The following is a 23226-nucleotide window of genomic DNA, read 5'->3' as shown; positions in this document are numbered from 1 at the left end:
CCTCTCCAATCTTCCCCTCCAATGCCGTCCTAGAAGACTGGATTGCCTGGAGGAGAGTGTTCGTATTGGTGCGAGCAGCCGGATGTTCCTTGCCCATATTCGTAGCTCTTAGGAGTGGGGCTCACGATGCTGGACGCCAAGGCCGTGGTCCAGTGCTGTGACGGTGAAGGGGGGGGTCCAGCTCTCCATCACCCCCCTGCAGGACAATCTCTCAAGGCAACCCCAGGCCGCACAGCCCCGCGCTGTCCCAGCTGAGGGCTGTTCGTTCCCACCAGGGTATTTTCGCTCCTTCAATAAATCAGCCAATTTCCGGGCCCTCCAGCTGATCCCGGAGAATAGAGGCGCTCTACAGGGCCGCTCCCGCACGCATCCAGGGGTCCAGGCCGATCAGAGCCGCCAAGGTCCAGCATGAACACCTCCTTAGCGGCAGGGCAGTTGAAGACGGACCGTCTCCACTTCAGTTTCTCCGAACCCCTCGCCGGCACAGCAAGGTGCAGAATGTGTGCCACCATCCTCCCTGTAGCGCCGGGGGCCCAAGTCTCAGCAGGCTCGCACATGGTGTGGTTGAGAGCCGCCCTCCTACATACACGGTCGGCTCCTATTCCAGCTCAGTCCCGGCCCCAGCTCACAGAAGAAGGGGAAGGGGGGAAAGGCGAAGACACGCTCTCAGGGAGCAGAAGGGTTCACCCCGGCAGGCTTCAATCATGCAGGGGTCCATCGCCGCTTACCACTCTGCGCTGGCCTGTCGTGCCCCCTCTGCCAGAGTTCCCACCCCCAGGCCTCACTACCAGGTGGTGCAGATTCCCACGCCGTGTGCGAACAAGCGGAGAGAGAGTATCCCAACGAACAACTAGAAATTAAGTTGATCAAATTGAAAACGTGTTCAAATGAGTCCCGGACCGAAGAGCGGCCGGCGCCCTTCCATCCAAACACGCCACTCCGCCAAGGTCTAAGAATCTGTTTACTTGAGCGGCTATTTTCAGCGGAAGGGGTCGAGAGTGCAGCAAACAGTCTTGGCAATCTCCAGTCCGTGTCCTGAGGAGAACCCATAACTACTTTGTGGTTCGAAACGCGTTGACCCCGAGCCTGGGAAAAAGAAGAAGGGTGCAACTAGGGTTATCAAATAGTACCACACTTTCTATCCCTAGGAGTGCAACCCCACAAGCATTTATCTATTCGCTGGCTTAGTAAGTCAGGCAGGCAGTATCTATGAACTGTTTTGTCCTCCTGGCTTCCTGTACATAATATGAAGGACTGGTGCCCAGTGAAGAAATCATTTGAGGCATTATATTAGTGTGTGTTTGGTGTTTCTTAACTCACAGTATTGATTTTGTGTACATTGAACACTTGTATATATTGTATATTTTCATGTCTGTATGTATTCTTTATTGTCTGATGACTGTTCTTTTGATGACATATGAAAATTTAATGAAACAAACTTTTCTCTAAAAAAGAAAAAAAGACTAAAATAAAATAGTCGATCACCCAGAACTGTTTGGCTGGCTGTGATAAAACTTAAAAAGTAAACCTGTCTGGCTATTTTTTGTGTTTGGTACAGTGAAAGCCTAGGCAGCCAGGGCCCTCCAGAAGGAGTCCTGAGAGGAAAACCCCAGAGGAAAAAAACCTCTGATGTTGATGATGAGATTCCAGGAATGAAGGAGAAGACCAGGAGCCCAAAAAGGAACCAGGAGAAGACTGAAAGACAAGCTGGAGCAGAAGGCGCCATAGGAAAAATAAGCGCCAAAGGAAGGAAGGAATCACCAAAAGAGGAACCACTGAACCAACAGGAGCCAGGACACACCAGCAGGAACCAACAGGAGCGAGGACACACAAGCAGGAACAACGAATGTTGCAATGCAAGGAAGGAAGGGTTCTGATCCCTTAAATACAGAAAGAACAGGAAGTGACATACAGGAAGTGACATACAGGAACAGGAAGTGACAAAACAGGAAGGAGCGGTCTCGCCATCTTGGATAGGGAAAAGAGTGATGTGCATTACAGAAAGATCACCATGTCAGGGAGGTATGTAACCCTCCCCTATTGCCTTATAGGGGCAAGGTGAAGAGGAGAGCAACAATATGGCCCCCAAGGAAGGGGGATCACCAGACGCCAATACCTGTTGAGTGTTGGCGTGCAACTGTGTGGCGTACCTGAAAACCAACAGGCGTCACCGTGCTTTCCGTGACGCCGTTGAAATGGCCAAAGTGGCCCGCGATGCTGTACCGAGGTGCTCCCGAAGAAGAGGGAGGGGCGCTACGGGCTGCACCACGGCTGGCGAAGAGGAAACGGGTAGCGCAGCGTAACATAATATAGCTCAGTAAACTAGGGCAAATACAATCCTCTCTGCACTTGATTCTCAGGGTAGCTTGGTCGAGTAGTCTAAGGCGCCTCCGGGGAAGTAGTGTGGTGGACAAGAACTCAGCAATCAACCAACCAACACGATAACTTAATGTCCTGCCACTTGCTTATCTTTTTGTACAACACACTATATAGTGCAGTTAGGTCAGCAAATACAGGGATGTATCCCTGGTTTCATTTTCAGTAAGTGCTACACCCCCTGCCTCAGAATGTCCTCCCCACCTGGATGACCATATTAGTGCAGGCCTCTGTATTCTTGCAGAGGCCTGAATTAGGCACATATGCAGACTAGGTCACCATTACCTTCCCCATGTTAAATATGCATCTCATAGTTCTTACTTAAGGTTAATTGTGGACTGAAAGGCCTGACATCCTCTCCCTCAACCCGAGTGCATATCAGTCTTTTCTTCCTGTTCAGTCCTCACGGAACCTGTGCGGGGATCTCGAAGGTCAGGTTTCAGTTACTGGCACAGTCCACACCTTCAATTCTCATGTAGCTTCTTTTCACTCCTGTGTGATGGATGGTTGCAGCACAACAGGTCAGTAGGTCACAGTGAAACATCTCCATCAGTTTCGACCTCCTAGGCATCCTGGATTCCTTCAATCAGTAATGTGTAGTTGCACACTTTCAGGCCAACAGGGCTCCGTTGAGTAGCCACACATCTTCCTTTATATCAGCATTGGCAGCACCATCTTGTGACCGACAGTTGCTGTTTTGGACACAACGGCACTTCAAGCTGGTAAGCCTTTTGGGGCAGTTCTCAGCTAGAACAAAAAAGAGGGATCAGGAGACCCACTCATGTAAAGTTAAGCTCTCTGTGAAACTGTCTGTATTCTCTGGGAGTTCCCCTCACCAGGAGCACAATAGCTTCTCCTACTGAACAGTCTATCTCTTTCTACAGGGCCTGGTACCCTCTTTCCCTCTCTCAGCTAGCAAGAAGGCTTCTAGGAGCTAGACAGACCCTCAGCTCCTCCAGCAGAGAGTGCAAACTTCATGTGATGTCCTGTCACCTCTGGGAGACTGGCTGTCTGATACCAGCCTTGGTTACTCATCCGATCTTACGGCACTTTGCACTCCCTTGCTTGGTCAAGAAGAGCTTGTAGTGGAACAAAGTGGGGTGGGTTACATCCCACTTTTATACACACTTTCTAACCAGGGATGTGGATCCACTGTCTCAAACTTCATAACAGGTTTGGGGTGGTTCCCTTTCAAATGTCATTCTCATGCTGCTCTCCAGACAAATCCTATCTGTACAGTGATGCTCCTCACAGCAGGTAGTACTGGTGCTGTATCCAAACACAAGCATCCAAAACATGGGCTCAATGAAGTGTGAGGTTCTGCAGCAGGAATCATGTGCAGACTAAGTGGTAGACCTCGAGTAGAAACATCCTCACCTAGAACAACAGAAACTGTAGTTCCATCCTTCACCCATAGCAGCCACCACATAGCAGTGCTCAGGAAGAACTAATCAGCAGCCCCTTGAGAACAAGGTCTTCCTGAAATGACTAAAAATAGCCCTTTCTCGATTCTCCTCACTTCAGTGCCTGGACCTCTACCCTTCATCCACAAGAATGCATTCAATACAACTTCGCTGGATTGGAGATGCTGTCCTCATCCTCCATCCTGTGCCGTTCTAAACCAGGAGCATCCAAAATAGATCCCATTGGCTTCAGAACTTTCCTCTTATTAGTTTCTCATCAGTCTTTACATAGTCTTGACTGTGTACACTCCCACAAAGACTCACAGGAATGGTACCTAGTGCATTTTGAGACAGCCAGAATGACCTCATAAGCTTATTATTCGTAATAGAAAAAAACTAAGTATGGATGAGACCAACACTTCACACCGTCCACCAGAGAGCCAAGGAATTTTGCTGGATGAGTAACAGTTTACATTTAGTTCAACTTATGGGCTGGAACTCCCACACAATTCAGTCGACAGAACCAGCACTGAAAAAACCCAATTCTGATGTTCTGGTAGTTAGTGCAGATGATATAAGCATAGAGATGCAGTAAGGTGGCTGAATTGCCAGTGGCCCTGGTAATAAGTGGCGAATACAAAGATTGTGCCTTTTCCTGCGATCTCTTTGGTTGAAGAATTTGCCTGCTCAGTACACTGGAAGCAGTGAGGTTGTGTGCCTCTTGCACATGACTGAGTCCTGCAGAACTACAACTAATTAGACTGAGCAGAGGGCAGTGTGTACACTGTAGAAGTCAAGGGTTGCTGCACATGGTCTGGTAGCAAGTTTCAGCAGCTTTTTCTAGGTGCTTATGGGCCAAGAAGGTGGATGTATGTTAGACATTCCATTGCCCGTTGGGCAGCACTTTTGTACCGCCTACTCTTGATCTGTAGAAGCTTTTGAACCGCCTACTCTTGATCTGTAAAAATGCAAAAGGGGCTGCCGAGTTGGCACAGTCTTGATCTTCACTTACAATGACCAATTCCACTGGATCACATATTTGCTACCTCCCAGTGTTCTTCCTGGTCACGTGGGACTGCATTTGATGCTTCTCACTCTTTTTGAAGATGTAAAGCAAATGGCCCACACCTATAGACATGTCCTCGGTGCATCAAAGGCAGTGTCAAAGAAAAAGTGAAAATTCAGACCTCCACAAAGATGTTTTTATCACTAGAAATTATAGCCAGCCCATTGCAGGGGCATACCTGGGGCTGATGTTAATCAAACAGTAAATTGATACTTGTATAGCGCACTACTCACCCGCAAGGGTCTCAAGGCGCTTGTACGAATACCGCTGTGGAACTCATCCTGGCTTTCCCTGTGAGGTGTCCACTCCTGGGCACCCCAAACAGTGGGGGAAAGAGAGAAGTTATGGCATCCCATTCTGCCCCCTTTTAAAGGGTCAGGTTTTTACCAATATTGTTACTAGTTATTGAGGTGATTTTACAAATTGTGTTCAGAGTAAAAGCAAAGCAGGATATGTCACTCGACATTAGTGCAAATGACCAGGACAAGGCAGTTGTAGCTGTTGGGGATAGGCCTAGGCAGTGAACTCCCCTCGGTGTGCGGAGTTTTCCGCACTTCGCGATGTTCGCGGAGTTCTGAAAAATTTGCTGAGCAGAGTTTTTATCTCTCTCATGCACCCCATCGGTACGTTGGTGAGCACGAGGGAGGAAAATCCAACACTAGACCACTTCCCAGCGAGATTTCTAAATGCGGGCGGTCGCGGATGGTCACTGCTGCTCACGTTGAGAAACCTTCTGTCGCGTTGAGGAAGGTGCCGCTCGAGTAGGACTTCTACTCAAGCAGCAGAACGCAGCAGCGCCTTCTTCTGATTTTACAGCTCAGTACAAACACCCGTCGCTAAAAATCAGTGCGAACAGCACAAGGTAAATCACTCCGCCGCTAGTGGTACTCCTTGTAGCTTGGCAGAGTTTTTTTTGTCACTTCGCGGGGTTTTGCATAGTGGAACTTCGTGAACTCGGCCCAGGCCTTGTTGGGGCACACAAGGCCAAGGTAAAGGCAGCAGTACTGCATGACCCTACTGTGGTATCCAGAGGTTTGTTAATCCTTTTTTCCAGAAAGAACACATTTGAAATGCAACGCTCAATAGCCCAGTCTCACTCCTACTCTTGCTCTGTGGGAAAAATCTGGATTCGGTTACGTTGAAGAGTTGACCGTAATCATATCAGCATCTTTTTGGAGACCTATTGTGGAGGTGTGCTGTAAAATTCCATGAAATACCATGCAATAGTCTATTTTCCCAAGAGGGCAAAACAATTCCATGGATTTGTGATTTTGAAAGCATGCTCTGTTTGATTTATATGGGGCATCTCTGGAGCAATCCAGAATTATTTGCACAACGAAAAAAGTATGCATTTAGTGTACCGTCAGTGGTCGATTCCCACTATCTCTACTAAAAAATCACTACCTATACTCAAATAATATATATTAGCATCAGATATAAGCTAGGTGAGGAGACGTAAGCAAGTAGCAGATTTGGAGGAAAAAGGGAAAAAATCCATGCACCATATGTTTCTAGATTATTTTCAGGGATCGATAAATCCTAATGAGAATGTAATGTAATTTGAAGCAAATCAAAGATATTTGGTTTATTCCTGCACAACTTGGAATACGCCAGTGGATTGTCCGCATTGAGGACAATGAGCTGCAATACCCATGGTGAACATGTGCAAAAACACAATTTCCTTTTTGTCCATGTGGAAGATATATATCTACAAATAAACCCTTCCCCCTACATTCCACGAAATATAAGTGTATACCTATTTATGCCCTATCCTGAGAATGGCCTTACTCTTTAATTGCACCAAAGTATATTTTTCGGTAGTAAAGGACTGTCAATACATTTATGAGTACTCTCAAACCAACAAGGTATTGTGTTTCGGGGATTCACCAGCGTTTAGTGTTCAGCTGTCGAATTAATGACCCATTTCCCTTTTTGGTCAGTGATTTACTGCATTGAACGCTAGTCCAAAATAGTGGATTATCCAGAGGATAGTGCCTGTGTTTTCCTTTTAGACGTGAATCTGGTTTACCTCCACGCTTTCCATGATTTTTTAATCTTCATTTGAAATATGATTATGCTCAGATTAGATACTTTGATTATAATGTAGTTCCTGTTCTTTGTCCAAACTCTTTTCTCTTTCATGATCTGGATGCATTTAAGGTGTAGGTGAATTATAGCATTATATATTTATTCCTTAAGGTCTGTGGTGGGGCTGGGTTAGGATTTCAGTAGGGAAGTAGACTAGGATGTCCTCATTCTGCTGAATGTTTTAAAGGTTTTGTAGGAAAAAGTAATCTTAGGTTTTAATAGTGCTTTGTAGTCCTTTATATGGATTTTAATCAAATATTTTAATCTACAGGAAGAAAGCAAACAGATTTTGGCTGCACAAAAGTCAAGTTCCCTGACCGATTCTCACGATGATGAAATCTCCCCTCCACCTCACAACCCAGCAGTCAAAGTACGTACGAGAAGAGGAGGAGTCAGTGCGGAAGTGTATACGGAAGAGGATGCGGTATCTTATGTCAGAAAGGTAAACAACCTGAAAACGTAAAAAGTTATCTCATTTTTCAAAAATATTCAGTCTTGTTTGTTGCAAAAACCTTGGGGAATCTTTTTCGTGTAGTTCTTTCTGTTTTCATCTTTTGAAAGACTCACCAGAAATCAAGGAATACAATGCACCCTTTAATCAGATCAAAATAGTGCAGAAAACTGATTGGTGTGACTACTTATTGTATTACCCAGCAGAAAGCATCTGCAGTTACGTGCTTGATATGCCCTGTTTGTTCAGACAGTCACTGACAATTATGGACTGGGAAGCAACCAACAAAGACTTTTGCTTTCACCAAGCTACTAGGGGGGCAACCATTGTTGATAAACGTATGAAATGTATATGTGTGCAATTGGTTAATCAACAGATCTATAGGCTGCTTGATTACCAGTATATGGATTTTATTGATGGAGGCATTTGAGGATTCATTGTGACTAAAATGTATTCTTTTTGAGAGGTAATATATAGGTGTTATCTGCTGAGTTCTGGAGTGTGTTCTTCATATAGAACTGATGAAAAAGACATTTGTACCATGTACAATATGATTCCATTTTACTAAAAATATTTATAAATATTTTTAACACACTATGCAGCCATATAATGGGCGTTATTTCGTTTCAAAACAATGACTTGCAAATTCATAGTTATTTTATTCACAGGGTGGGACCTACCCGGATTCAGTTCTGTGACTGTCAAGGTTACACACACACACTAAACAGCTGAGCATAAGATAATTGATTTCCCACCATTTCAGTTAACTTGCATTATTTTTTTTTATTTAAGGTGCCTGCATTCTATTGTATATATGTATTTGCATAAAGGTGAAAGACTAACAAAATAGGTGCAGAATATTTTGTTAGTTTTTAGCCACGTGCCTAGGCCCTGTCCCCTTTGCACTCACGAACATAGTTTCCGTACTTTTTTAAGCAGCTCAGCCTATGAATGACCTGCAAAATATTGTGTTTGGGGCTGTCACTAAGGCCCCATCTGCAGCGCAGTCTTGCACACATCAGCTACAGAATTGTGTGTGTCCTGGAACCTGCAGCATCATGGGCTAAAACACACGAATGCTGGGCAATGTGTTGGCATGGAGGAGCTGAAGCCCAATGGGGGTTGCAAGTCTGGTAACTAACTTAAATTAAAGCAAGAAGCTGATTGTGCTTAAGATGCTCTGAAATATGCTCTTAAGGCACCGAGTACATGGTTCCTTAACAATGTCATAAAATAGAGGGACGCAGAGCATGAACCCTGCACAACCAGCCTCACTTCATAACACAGTTTGGGCCAAAGGTTCCAAATAGCTAGACAAATGATTCATGTAATAGAACAATGTTTTCTAGTATCCAACTCGTGCAACATCAATTGCCATTCCATAGATGTGGTTTGAAGCCAGAAATGATACAGGTGCATATTTAAATACACAACCATAGTCAGTAGTTGATGCTGTGGTGCCTGTAGAGGCTAGTAAAAGATGCTTGGTTAGTAGGACGAGACGTATTTTCTTTAGAAATGGTCTATTTTATGTCATGCTTGAGGTCTACTTTCCTGAAAGTGAGGCATATCTCAGCTAATCTGCGTCTGAGGCTTCGAATTTGCCAGGTGAAACAGAACCTCCTGATCTGAAGTCTTCCATCTGAACTGTGGTCTTTGGCAGCTTTGTAACAGACCTGGCACTGAGAGTTGAAGGCACTGGTGTGTCCTACGCTAGTCATAGAGGCGAATTAGCTGGGTTTAGTGTGACTTCCTAATCAGAGTGAAAGATGGTAACCTGTGAACAAGTCACCCTTGGTGAGGAGGAAAGTGACGAGTGTCATGACACGCAGCAGTCTTGTAGGTGTTTTTGTCGCCTGTCCTGAACAGTAAACTAGATGCTACTCGGATACAAGGAAGGAGAGTGAGTTAACCATAGAGCGTTGCCTGGTGAGTGGGGGCTCACAGATGGGAGCAGATATGCTGAATCTCTAGCAGCTCTTTTGGGATCTTCGAGAGTCGGTGGAACAGCGGAAGAAGAGGTGACTGCAAAATACAAGATATCCCCACTTCTGTTCAAATGTTGAGGGGCTTGTCATATATGCACGAGTCTGTATATCTCTGGTGGCCTTTAGGTCTGACCTGCCCTCAAGTTAGCTAAGCTGCTCAGGCTCAGAGGGGTCTAACTTGAACCTGGCTGAAGTGAAAGCTGTGGTCCAATGAGGCATTGGGCACCTGCCTTGAAGAGGTGGGCTTGTGTCAATTAGGATAATATATTTTCCTAAATGAGCTGCAGGCCAGGATGATATTCTGTCCTGCAAGGAGGTCAAGCTCCTGCATGACAGAGAAGAGTCAAGTGATTTCCAATGCAAGACAAACACCTATAAGTTCTTCGGTTGCTGGAACTAATGTTTGGTGATTTAAGGGCAGATCAAAGCTAATTAAAGTTATCTTTTACAAGAGAAACTAAGTCTAGCAGAGGTTTACAATTTTGTATCATGTCATTTCATCATTTAGTGAAGGGAATGTCCCTTTCTTCTATTGTCCTGCAGCTGAAACAGGACTTAGAAAGTCCCATCTCTGGTGATAAAGTATTTAAAACAAATATCACTAGAAGCAGAATAAGGCTGCAAGCTCCGCCAGAATTCTTCCATCGATCTGTTAATTTATTTGTCAGTCTACTGTGGCTTCTCTGACTTTTCCTCTTTCGTGGATTTTCAAGTTCTGAAGATATGAAGGAAGCAATGATTTTGCTGATTTAAAGGCAGAGAAGATACACTATGGTGTCCTTTTTGGCCAGTGTATGAAATTAATCTGAACCTATACGTAATAATAACAACAACATAATAATATAATAATAATAATATACTTGAAGGCTAATAGGTTGTAATGGTTATTGCTGTATCGAACTCAACCTGGTATGCCTGGCTTTTTCGGGTACCTGAGAAGGTTCTGCACATAATTGACAGTGCTAGTGTTCATTAGCTTCATGACTATGCTATATCCTTCAGTGATGAGGAACCTTTTGACCTAGTTGAAGGGGCCACTCAGGAGAGATCTTAGGTAGGTTTCAAGGCATATTTCCCCATGCAACATGGATTGAATGTCTAGTGCATTGTTAATGTGACCCTCACTTGAACTATCATGAAGCACCGCCCGAAGTCGCTTGATTGGGTAGTAGTATTTAATGTTCCAACTTCACTTCTTTGAATACTTTATCCAATGATTAAGACTGATCATAATCTGGGATTCAGAAAATGGGATTTCATAGGCAAATTTATAATAGTTTGTTAACGATATTTGGAGCTCTTTGTCCAGCCAGCTGTAGCCCCTCTCCTTTTCTGGCCTATGTTGAGGTTTATTAGAAGTAATCTCAATAAATATGAATTCTACAGTAAGGCTTTGTCTTCAAATGAAGTACCAGTACAATATTAGCTTGTTGCTGTATCAATAACAAACCTAAATATTTATTTATAAAACAAATAAAATCTTTTCCCTGAATAACCTATGAGAAAGAGCCATGTGTCGTTCTAAATTATTACATTCTTCCTCTGTACTTGGAAGAGAGTAACGCTGGCTCTTGGCTTTATGCATTGTTTCGCTAACAAGTGTCCTGGTCCCACACAATTTGTATTTTTTGTGCTTCAACTGTTGGTTGCTAACCTTTGCCCGGTATTTTTGTGACCCTTTACTCACTTTTGAGAAGTTCTCTGTGAGGGTGCGGTGTGTGAGGGTGCAGTGTGTGTGAGGGTGCAGTGTGTGTGAGGTTGCAGTGTGTGTGAGGGTGCAGTGTGTGTGAGGGTGCAGTGTGTGTGAGGTTGCAGTGTGTGTGAGGTTGCAGTGTGTGTGAGGGTGCGGTGTGTGAGGGTGCAGTGTGTGTGAGGGTGCAGTGTGTGTGAGGTTGCAGTGTGTGTGAGGTTGCAGTGTGTGTGAGGGTGCGGTGTGTGAGGGTGCAGTGTGTGTGAGGGTGCAGTGTGTGTGAGGGTGCAGAGTGTGAGGGTGCAGAGTGGGGGGTGCATCCTGTGGACAGTGAGGGGGTGTATCCTGTGGACAGACAGTGAGGGGGGTGTATCCTGTGGACAGTGAGGGGGTGTATCCTGTGGACAGTGAGGGGGTGTATCCTGTGGACAGACAGTGAGGGGGTGTATCCTGTGGACAGACAGTGTGAGGGCTTGAGGCTAATGAACAGGTAAGACCAGGCGCTCGCGGCCTGCGGGTGGTCTGCGAGTTTGTGGACATTGGCAGCCTGCACAAGGCGCCTACACACATGGATAGCGCTTCTACGCTAGGTGTGGCGCCGCGGCCAGGGCGACTGACGCTGGAATCTGGGGACCACGGTTCGATCCCCTGCTCCGGCGGCAGGTTAGCCCAGCACCATGTGACTCTGGGCAATAGCTTGCTTAATCTTCCCGACGGCCCCCAGCGCCTAGAGACCCTTACGGGTGATTGTGCGCTTTACAAAATGTGGACTTTACACCGTGAGGAGCTAGACGCCCAAGGCCAGAGTGGATGAGGGGTGTGTATCCTGTGGACAGACAGCATGTGGGGTGTATCCTGTGGCCAGTGAGGGGGGTGTGTCCTGTGGACAGTGAGGGGCTGTATTCTGTGCACAGTGAGGGGGTGTATCCTGTGAACAGACAGTGTGGGGGTGTATCCTGTGGCCAGTATGGGGGGTGTATCTTGTGGACAGTGGGGGGTGAATCTTGTGGACAGTGAGGGGGTGTATTCTGTGGCCAGTATGGGGGGTGTATCCTGTGGACATTGAGGGGAGGTGTATCCTTTGGACAGTGTGGGGGCTGTATCCCGTGGACAGTGAGGGGGGTGTGTCCTGTGGACAGACAGTGTGTGGGGGAAACCTGTGGACAGTGAAGGGGCTGTATCCTGTGCACAGTGAGGGGGTGTATCCTGTGGACAGTGAGGGGGTGTATCCTGTGGCCAGGGAGGGGAGATGTATTCTGTGAAGAGTTTGGGGGTGTATTCTGTGGACAGTGAGGGGAGATGTATAATGTATTCTGTGGGTGGACAGTGAGGGGGCTGTATCCTGTGGACAGTGAAGGGGTGTATCCTTTGGACAGTGAGGGGTATATCCTGTGGACAGACAGTGTGAGGGTCTTGAGGCTATTGAACAGGTAAGACGAGGCGCTTGCGGCCTGTGGGTGGTCTGCAGGTTTGTGGGCATTGTCAGACCGCACAAGGTGCCTACACACATGGATAGCGCTTCTACGCCATGAGGAGCTAGAAGCAGAAGGCCAGAGTGGATGAGGGGGGTGTATCCTGTGGACAGACAATGTGTGGGGTGTGTCCTGTGGCCAGTGAGGGGGCGTATCCTGTGTACAGTGAGGGGGCTGTATCCTGTGCACAGTGAGGGGGTGTATCCTGTGGACAGTGCGGGGTGAATCTTGTTCACAGTGAGGGGGCTGTATTCTGTGGACAGTGAGGGGTCGTATTCTGTGGACAGTGAGGGGGTGTATCCTGTGGCCAGTGAGGGGGGTGTATCCTGTGGACAATGAGGGGATGTATCCTGTGCACAGTGTGGGGGGTATCCTGTGGACAGTGAGGGGATGTATCCTGTGCACAGTGTGGGGGGTGTATCCTGTGGACAGTGTGGGGATGTATCCTGTGCACAGTGAGAGGGTGTATCCTGTGCACAGTGTGGGGGGTGTATCCTGTGGACAGTGTGGGGATGTATCCTGTGCACAGTGAGGTGGTGTATCCTGTGGCCAGAATGGGGGTGTATCCTGTGGACAGTGAGGGGAGGTGTATCCTTTGGACAGTGTTTGGGCTGTATCCTGTGGAGAGTGATGGGTGTATCCTGTGGATAGTGAGGGGGTGTATCCCGTGGACAGACAGTGAGGGGGGCTTGAGGCTAATGAACAGGTAAGACTAGGCGCTCGCAGCCTGCGGAGACGCACAAGGCCAGAGTGGATGAGGGGGGTGTATCCTGTGGACAGACAATGTGTGGGGTGTATCCTGTTGCCAGTGAGGGGGGCGTATCCTGTGGACAGTGAGGGGGCTGTATCCTGTGCACAGTGAGGGGGTGTATCCTGTGGACAGTGCGGGGGTGAATCTTGTTCACAGTGAGGGGGCTGTATTCTGTGGACAGTGAGGGAGGTGTATCCTATGGACAGTGAGGGGGTGTCCTGTGAACAGAGAGGGGCTGTATCATGTGCACAGTGAAGGGGTGTATCCTGTGAACAGACAGTGTGGGGGGTGTATCCTGTGGCCAATATGGGGGGTGTATCTTGTGGACAGTGAGGGGTGTATTCTGTGGCCAGGTGGGGTGCTGCAGGAGAGTTCAACTGGGCCTCCACTTGAGGCAATCCGTAAACTGGTGAAGAGTAAGGCCCAACTCAAAAATACAAAGTCACAAGAATGAAGCCACCAGGAAAATGGAAACACAGGAAGTTTCAGATACACGGGAGGGAGCATCGTCTCCACTCTACAGCACAACCGACACTAATGAAACATAATCATAGCCCCTAGATTAAACGCTAAGGTCACACTTTTAATACGAGGGCAGGTGTTTGTGAATTTCTGGCTCATGCAAACATTGGCAGACCACCACCTTAACACCCCATCACTTCATCTTTAACAAATCAAAGACCACAAAAAATATTCTAGTCATGAAAAATATATGCACTGTGTAGGCAGACATTCCATGCACTAACAATAGAATATATAAAGCCATATAGGGAATGTGGTCATATTTAACCAAACTTCTTTATTGAGCATAAGGAATTTTACTGTTACAGAAGAATCAAGGTAAAACTTATAGGTAACCTGTGGAAGAAGTAAAGCACACGGCTGATAATTTTTAGGAAAATTCCACATGGAGCACTGATGCAGGGCGTTGTTATAAGTTTTCAATCCCCAGCGGCAGTCTTCCTGCAGGCTGTCTGCACAGCTTACTGATACTGTATTTTTAAACGAGTCCTCGCTGCTAGCCACAAAGCTCTGTAAATAAGTGCTCTATTACCAGACGCAATACTGCTCAATATTCAACGCTGAAATGATGAACGGGTGAGCCAGCATCCTGGGCTTCCAGCCTGTGGGATGCGCGTGCTGGACAAAGATCTCGGCAGCAGGTGCATTAACCCGATCAGCTCTCACTGGCTTTGAGGCTCCGATTACATGCACTAAGGCCCATATGCTATCATTCTCGTGCTTGGCGTAATCCAAACCCACCGGGGGGGACCTGGAAACCCCGCGCCAAAGACCCCCGGACCCGTGCCAAGGAGGTGGTGGCGCAGAATGACGTCCGGGTGCCAACTTCCGCACATGCAGCACCTGGAAAGACGCGGACCTCCTCGGCAAGCCCAGGGGGACCCCGAACAAGCAGCAGGCGCAGCAGGAACAGATGCCTTCAAAATGGGGCGGAGTGGAAAAAATATCAAAGCGCCGCGTTCGTAGTGCCAAGGGCCAGAGCGCTAGCCATGCGGCCAAGGGAAGCCGTCCAAATTATATATACAGCGGTGAAAAAATTAAACATACTAACCTTTGATGTGGTGCAGACTACAAAGTGAATTGTTTGCTAAATCTAATAAGAGATTGTACATACAACTCGGATATGTGTATCGCTTTCGAAATAATTAAAGGGTCTTGGTACAAGAGAGGGGGTAACCATGTGACGCTCTCTCCCTCCAGCTACATCAGGGCTTTAAGTGGGATGAAAAAACTGGGGGGGTCTCTCAAAGGGGGTGTGGCCAATGTAATTAAGGGCGTGGCTTAAAAACACCCAAGCTAAAAATCTGTGCTTTTTTTTTTTTGCAGAGTTTTATATAGCGCGAACTAGACCCGAACCGAATCAGGTATCAGAGCGCTTTACATAGCACCAGTTACGTTACATGAGGACACACTTTATTTTTTAGGCACGGGGAGATTAAGTGATTTGCCCAGAATCACAGGAGGTTTTTGGCGTCGTTACCGAGACTCGAAACCAGAATCCCGAGGTCGAGCGCCTTAGCCGTTAGGCCAACCCCTCTACTGTGCCACCAACTGGTATTTTGCTGTTTCTGTCATAGAATCCAGATATACGATACAAGTAACAACATACCTACAACAAGTCAGAACTATTGGCTTTGTCAATAGTTGTTAGTTGCATAAGATAAATAAGCAACAACTATGGCTTGTATGTAATATTGAAAAGGCTTCCACTTAAAGCCCTGGTGACACCATGACAATGTTGCTGCTCCAGAGTTTCAAAAAGAGAAGGGAAATCCAGAGGGAAAATGACTCTCTTTAAAGGGTTTCCCTTCCTCTATAATGCTCGAAATAAACGGACCGCCTGTGCCAGGGCACATAACAGAGCCCTATAGAGACCCGTTTAAAGGCCCCCTTTAAAAAACTGCCGGTGCTCAGACCCGGAGAGACCCAGCCCACTTAAAGCCCTGAGCTACATCCTTACTAGGGGCAGCTGGCCTCTGGGCGCACTACCTCAGATCTCGGAGGAGGGGGCACGGTTTGTGGGGGAGAGTCTCACAAAAATATAAGTTTAGTGAACATTGTTCTGGGATATGCGCTCCTGGGCATCGAGCGATGACGTGAGCTCACTGGGGTGTCACAGGTCGACCAATGGCAAGACACGGGGAAGTGTGTTCCTGTGACGTTTTAAAGCACTTACAGCGTCCAGTGGTGCTTCAAAGCACAGACACATTTTAACACTTTTCGGTATAAAAAATGAAGAATATCGGAATATGCCACGTCCCAGCATTATTGCTGTAAAGAGGAGCATCTCTTAGGGCCATCAGTTCCTCCCACTGGCTGCATGCACATCTTGTGACAACGTTTATAGTCCGTAGTGGAAAGTCTGTTTGCGGCCAGTCTGCATTAGCCAGCTTTCAATTAAGATGGCTTAAAAATCAAACAAAAACACGCGCACACACACACTGCCCAGCGATCATCGGACATCACTTCCTGTGAAGTCACAGGACTGAAGAGCATGTGATGTGGCTTCTACCATCATACATCCAGGAGTTACCCAAGCTTCCCCTCCATGAGTGTTGGACAGGCCACATGAAGGGCTCGCTCCCTCCCCGCAGGACAGGGCCCGGGCCACCGTCAGCACCATTGCCCGGCCCAGCCGCCATCTTGGACACGGCACCACGCGGCCGCGCGGCCTCAGCCCGACCCCAACCCTGGGCCTGGCCAGGCCCCGACATCCCGGCACCACCCTCCACCCAGGAGGTGAACGGCCCACTTGGCAGGTCAATGGGAGTACGAAGTGTCGACGGCTCTCCCCCGCCAGGTGCCGAGCACCCCCAGCCTCCTCGGGCGCTGGCTCCACCCCCCTGCTGGGTGTCTGGACTCCCTCATCCCAGACCTCCCGACCTCCAAGAGCGAGGGTCCGGACATCAAAGGGCGCCAGACCTATAACTGAGGCAGCCCCAGGACAGGAAGGCAGTTGTATCCTGGAGTCGAGAGACACCGCGACGAACTCATCCTTGACGGACTGTTGGCGCTGCCACAGCCCTGCCTTGTGAACTATTGTCCTGCCTGCTGGCGCTGCCGCGGCCCTCTGCAACCTTCATCCTCGTGGGACCTGCTGGCGCTGCCGCGGCCCTCTGCAACCTGCATTCTCGTGGGACCTGCTGGCGCTGCCGCGGCCCGTTGTAACCTTCATCCTCGTGGGACCTGCTGGCGCTGCCGCGGCCCGTTGCAACCTGCATTCTCGTGGGACCTGCTGGCGCTGCCGCGGCCCGTTGTAACCTTCATCCTCGTTGGGACCTGCTGGCGCTGCCGCGGCCCGTGCCACCTACGACCTCTTCGGGACCTGCTGGCGCTGCCGCGGTCTGACCCATCCGAACACCGAGCTCGAGGATTGTGAGCTATCACCGTTACACACCCGTACCCGTGAGTACCAAGACTGTCCCGCTACCCCCTTCCCTTACTAGAGACTAGAATTGAGAGGATCATCGTGTCCTGATCGCCCTGTATCGTACCACTCTACTACCCGAAGTGCCTATAAAAGGTGTTACCATAAGCTTTGTGTGGTGTCCATCTGTGGGGGGGAAGTTACCTGTCTGTGCGATCACTCTGCTCGGCCGACCCTCCAGGTCCCCGTCTAACAATGAGGATCAGACATGACACCTATACATTCAGAGTTACCCAAGCTTCTCTTCCATGACACCCATAACTACTCCTTCTCAAGCTCCCTTCTGGGATGCTATCACATGGCTGCTGTATATTCAAAAGTTACAAAGGTTCCCTTTATGAAGATAGGTCAAGAGTCCCACACGTTCAGAGTGAGTTCAAGCTTCCTTTTGATGAGGGGAGACCAAGAAAAATGGGGAAAGCTTTCGTTTGACGCCACAGGTGGGGATTTCAAACGTTCACTGAGCCGGAGCATCCCCTCCATGCCATAGGCCCTCAATCGCAAACCTCCAGAGTACCGAGACAAGCTTCCCTTCCAGGAGGACAGGTCACACCTTGCAGGCTTTCAATAAGTAACCCAAGCTTTCCTTCCATGAAGATGTGTCAAATGTATAGCTTACCACGCACGTTCGCCCCATGCTTCCCTTACATGACAACGCCTTGAAGGCTTTCTGTGCCAGAATCGCATAGATATGTACACATCAGAGTTGCAAGAATTTACAAACATTGGTAAAAAGCTGCAACAGTGAGCTTGCTTAGTTTAACGTGGTTAAATTGAGGAATAAAAACCTCTCTATATATCCTTTGAAAGCCAGCAGAAGGGAGCGGATTAAAAGGGTGTGGGAGAAAGGGCACACTTAATAAGCATGGGGTCAAAGCAAGTGCTCGTTTCAACTGAAAACAAGCTGATGCCATCGAAAATAGAAACCCGTCTCCCCTCAAAGATATGCAACAAAAAAAAAACAAACGAGTGGTGCGCACGCCTTTCCTGCCATATGCTTTGAATTATCGCGCACAAGTCTGGCCCGATAACTGAAAGCAATATGTCAGGAAATGCGCGTAAGAGACACCAACAGGCCAGGGGCGGAGCTATGCGCCTGCCTCTGACCTATGGTATGCTCGCTTTAAAACAAAACCACACGTGAAGGCCAATAGCAGACCGGAAAGGAAAAAACACACGCACGAGCGTGTGGAATTTGTGGAATTTACAGGTCCATTTTTAAAACGCCAGTAAAAGGGCTTTTCGCTTCGCTCTGCAAGCCCTAAAAGCTCATTTTTTTAATGGCATATCAAACAATAATTTAATCAAATCCCAATAATATTTCGGCATTCTTCGGGCTTGAAAAGTTGGACTTATTTTGTATGTATGTTTATTTATAGGGTACAAACCTGACAGCAAAGCAGTGATTCTTCCTCTTCTGAGTTCTCCACTGTGTATATTCTCAGAAGCACATCTGGAATCTGTTTAGCTCAGCTTTCCATGTATACTTCTGGAAATGTTAGGGAACCGCAAAACCAATTTTAAAGTATGTTAATGTCGAGATCTAAATCTTTACTCCTACTTTCATATTTTACTTTATTTACTATAGCTCTTTTTGCAAACACAGATTTTCCTGAATAAATTTGTGTAAAAAAACATGATTTAGAGGAATGGAGGTCGGCCCCAGACCACTCCCAGTCACAATTAAATTAACAACTTATTACACATAGGGCTCTCTGCTGATCCTACTAAGGGATCTCCCACTAAACATCATAAACTTTGAAAATCATATAAATCAGTTATACAAGACATACTCCTGTATTACTCAGAAATTGAATATGGGAATGCCTTTCTCAAAGGAGCTATGAAGACAGAATTAGCATCTCTAAAATCCATCCTTCATGTGGCCGCCCATCTAACAATTAACACCGGTAAACTTGATCACTTCACTTCCATCTTGTAAGACCATTACTGGCTCCCTCTTGAAGCAAGGATTACATTTAATCTTCTGTGTCTGACCTTTAAAGCCTTAAAACCAAGGCAGCTATCCTTCTGTCACTCCCTGCAACTCATCTCCAGCGGTGAAGGAGTGCTGTGAAGCAAAACATCCCTCCTTCATTAAAATAAGAAATTCAAATCCTACCAAGCCTCACATAAATCATTCAATGTTGTGGCTCTCAGACAATGAAACCATCTACCGAATGGAATCAGACAGGAGAACATGAGGACTGTTTCTGGAAAGAAAATAAACACTTTCCTCGTGAACAATATTTGAAAGTCTGAACTCAGCTGTGGAAATATCCTCGATGTTTTAATCCCACTGTTCCTTTCGTCAAACCACACTAATCCCCCTCTTCTCTCTCCCCCTCCTCCTACAATTTTTTAAATTTTCAGTTGTTATTTATACACGAGGTTACTTATGTAAGGTTGTTACGTTACGGGCAGAGTAGCAATAAATAAGCATCTCAAATAAATACGTAAATATCGACTGGGCAAAAAAGTTTTTTTAAATGACATCAGCTGGGTATGCACTACATATCCCAACTCAACCAGAGCAATCACAAGAAGAGCTTCAAAAATATGTCTTCACAAAAATTATCTAAAAAACGGAATGCTATTACAGCTGGCTTAATCATTCCCTATGCTACCACAGATCTTAAAGTCTGTTATAATGTCACCCTAAACGCCATCAGCAAATTGGCACCTCTCACTCAAAAGTCAATAAAAGAGAAAAGATCACCCCAAAGGACTTCAAAGACTAGAAAAAACCGCAGGCCAGTCTCAAAACCACCCTTCCCAAATAAAGTTATAGAACGGCCAGTCTTCTTACAACTTCTATTTTAAATTGTACAAATGTGTTCACATAGACCCAGTCTGTCTTAAGCAGTTGCTGGGAAAAATTTGATTCCATTAACCCACAATTGATGACCCGAAAATATACTTGGCTGACAAACGCGGATCTGGAAATATTTCTGGTGGTGGATGGTCATATTTGCTAAGTCATAAAGATACATATTGAACAAGACTAGGAAATCTTTAATTCATATGAACATTATCTTATGATTCATTTTGCCCTGAAGAAGTCCCAAGAGGACGAAACGCGTCGGCTGTAACTCCTGTGTGCGCTTTTCATTTTCAACTGAATTGAATAAAAGAACTCTTAAAGATTTCTGTTAACCTTATCAAAGTTAACAGTTTCTGTAAACATTGAAGTGGTGCACCTTGACCTTGTTTAAAAAATCTGCCTATGGATTCCTCACCTTATGAATATCCCCCTGCGCCACCATTCCGGAAATTTTTCCTAGCTCCCTGCGCCGACGAGGTCGTCACAGCATCATGGCTCCGCACGCGACTCCGCATGATGTCACCGGAGCCATAAGACGACCACGTCGGCGTGATGACGTCAGTTCCTTTTTTTCCGAGCTACAAGCTAACGGATTTTCTGGGACTATCCTATCTTTCGTATCTCGAGAGAGGGTACCCCACTATCTCCAGGGAACAGGGTACAAAAGACAGTAAGTCAAAGGGAAATCCCTGGGGAGCACTCGTTATACTTACATACCACTACGGGCACATACAACCTTAATATAAATGACCCGCTGGCCGTACTCGAGAACAATATATCAATTTCCACAACCAAATTGAATCGTTTACAATCTATTTTTAATAAAACCATATACATGAAAAAAATATATTTTTCATGTATATGGTTTTATTAAAAATAGATTGTAAACGATCCTATCTTTCTACTGCTACTTTGTTTCGAGGCTTTGGTTGTGTCTGTTTTCGAATATGTCTGTTCCTAGGAGATCGGGTTTCAAACCTTGTAAGGAATGCGGAGGTCACATGTCGATCACTGACCCGCATGATAACTGTCTTTGGTGCCTTTCGATTGATCACGACTTCGAAAGTTGTTCATCTTGTAGGAAGATGAACCTGAAGGCCCTGAAGGAAAGGGAGGCTAAACTCTTCATGTATAAGGTGAGAAAGGAGAAAAGAGGTTGTAAGAGATCGAAGTCAAGGTCGTCGACTTTGCATGGATCCAAGAGAAGGCACAAGAAGAAGAAGAGGCATGGATCTCTACGTCGATCTTCGAAGTTTCGAGCTTTGAAGTCGCCTTCTCCTGCTCCTTGACGTCGTGTCAAGGACTTTGTTTCTCCTTCGCCTTCTGAGGTTCCATGATTTCGAACCAGACTCCATTTTGTTTGAGTTGTTCGTGACGCCATTTTTGTGTTGCCCTCACGTAGGCCGTAGAGGTAACCGAACGAACAAAGTTGCATGGGCCTCATTGTTCATGTATGCATTAACAGGCCCTTTTCTGACTTGTGAGTGAATCGCAAAGACGCTGACCCTGTCACCTGAAACTGACCCTTTCACGAAGCCAATTGCCAATCAATGTTCAGGATATCGATAACTTTTAGTTTCTTGCACATATCTTATTTTACTCAACATCTGAATTGTTTCTTTCCTTACGACTTTTCATTACATGGGTAGTGCTTTCAATTATGGGTTTGTCCGGCTTGTGGAAATTTAATTTGGGACAGTCCTAATAATTAACTTTTGGGTTGGGTTACTGTAAATTGGGTTTTTGTTAATGTGATACTCAGTTAGAAAATGTGTCCTATTGGTCAGAATTTTGCGCAGTGGGTGTACATTTGTAATGAGAATATGGTTTATAAAAAGAGATGTCTTGCTCTATGAATTTGAGCAGTTTCCTGAGTTGTACACCGTGTTGTATTGCTTGGTTTACTGTTACTAGCTGCAGCTAATAAATTTGATCTTTGACGCCATCCAGAAGTATTCCGTGTCTCTGTATTCCAAGACAGGAGAATCCGAAGACTTCGGGTGTGTCCCTGGCACCGCTGGGTTCTAAGAAAACCCGGTTCGTCAGTTGGCGCCCACGTGGGGCGACTTCAGCGGTAACGGTCCAAGCCTGAGGATCGTGAGGAGCCACGTGAAGAAATTCTGGAGAAAGGCCGCCACTTCATTGACCCCTGCATGTCGACGTGGACCGAAGGTCTTTTCTGCGAGGCTTCCCGCTTTCCAACGGCTACGAAGGACTGCTGCCCTGACTTTCGCCCTGTCTTGGACCCTTGATTGATCCTTTGTAAAGCGAGACGATAGACGGTCTTCTGGTGGCGTGACAGATATTTTGGTTAAGTGTAAGTGGGTCGCTCCCACGACTTTGTTTTGGTTCTTGGTTTTGATTCGGATGTTGCAATAGCCGAAGCCGAGGGGCTCGTATATTTACGAGTGTATCGATAGTTGATAACCCCTTGAAGTTTGAAGCTAGATTAGTGAGCTATAAGATGCCTGGTCTTAGCAAAATTAGGAAATGGTTTAGTTGTGGTTGCAACAGGGATTCCCGATTGGAGGATTCGTGTCCGATACCTCTGGTTGGAACTCCGACTTATGAGCTCTATTCAAAACACGGAGTGGGTCCTATCACTTATAATGAAGTGTGGGTCCGCTATACAAGAAAAGATGGTGTTTTACGATGGCCCCAACATGGTAGTTTCGAATTCAATATTTTAGATAATCTGGAAGTTGCGCTATTTAAGAAGAAAGCCCGGCCGGCAATGTTTGACTCTTTCCACCTCTGGCGTAAGGAAGTCAAACAGTGAGAAATTAAGCAAGCAAAAAGAGATAGGAAAGATAAGAATATGTCAGTACTGCAAGCTGCTAGGCAGTTTAGGGAAGATGGAGAAGAGCGTGCGAGTGAAGTCTCAGATAGACAACGTTGCATGGCCATCGATAAATGTTATCCGGCCTTGCCACCTTCTCCTCCAAAAGTGATTGAAGATCTTGAAAAAGATCCTTTGATCTCTCATTTACTGAGATTGCCACCCCCTTATGTGCAGGGTGCTACTGCGCCTCCATTACCCCCAGTTGTTCCACCCTTTGTTGTTCAACCTCCTGCTGTTGTTCAGCCACCCGGTGCTCCTCAGATGGTTTTGCCTCCTACTGCGCAACCCACTCTAGGGTCGCCAGCTTTGCTACCAACTTTGCCTCA

At 46.6% G+C, this 23226-nt stretch overlaps 1 protein-coding gene across 2 annotated transcripts in view; it reads left to right on the top strand.

Moving 5' to 3' along the window:
* The window catches only part of PRKAR1B (protein kinase cAMP-dependent type I regulatory subunit beta), a 561069-nt gene that overhangs the window by 167810 nt on the left and 370033 nt on the right, over positions 1–23226 (top strand). For both annotated transcript variants that reach the window (XM_078664907.1, XM_078664906.1), the window contains one exon: positions 7205–7375. In XM_078664907.1, coding sequence (XP_078521033.1) covers positions 7205–7375 — 171 coding nt within the window. The remainder of the gene's footprint in view (positions 1–7204; positions 7376–23226) is intronic.

Source organism: Lissotriton helveticus, chromosome 10 (genome assembly GCF_964261635.1).
Source record: "Lissotriton helveticus chromosome 10, aLisHel1.1, whole genome shotgun sequence".
Classification (NCBI taxonomy): domain Eukaryota; kingdom Metazoa; phylum Chordata; class Amphibia; order Caudata; family Salamandridae; genus Lissotriton; species Lissotriton helveticus.
Note: the sequence above shows the minus strand (reverse complement) of the source record. Positions and strands in the feature narration are given on the sequence as shown.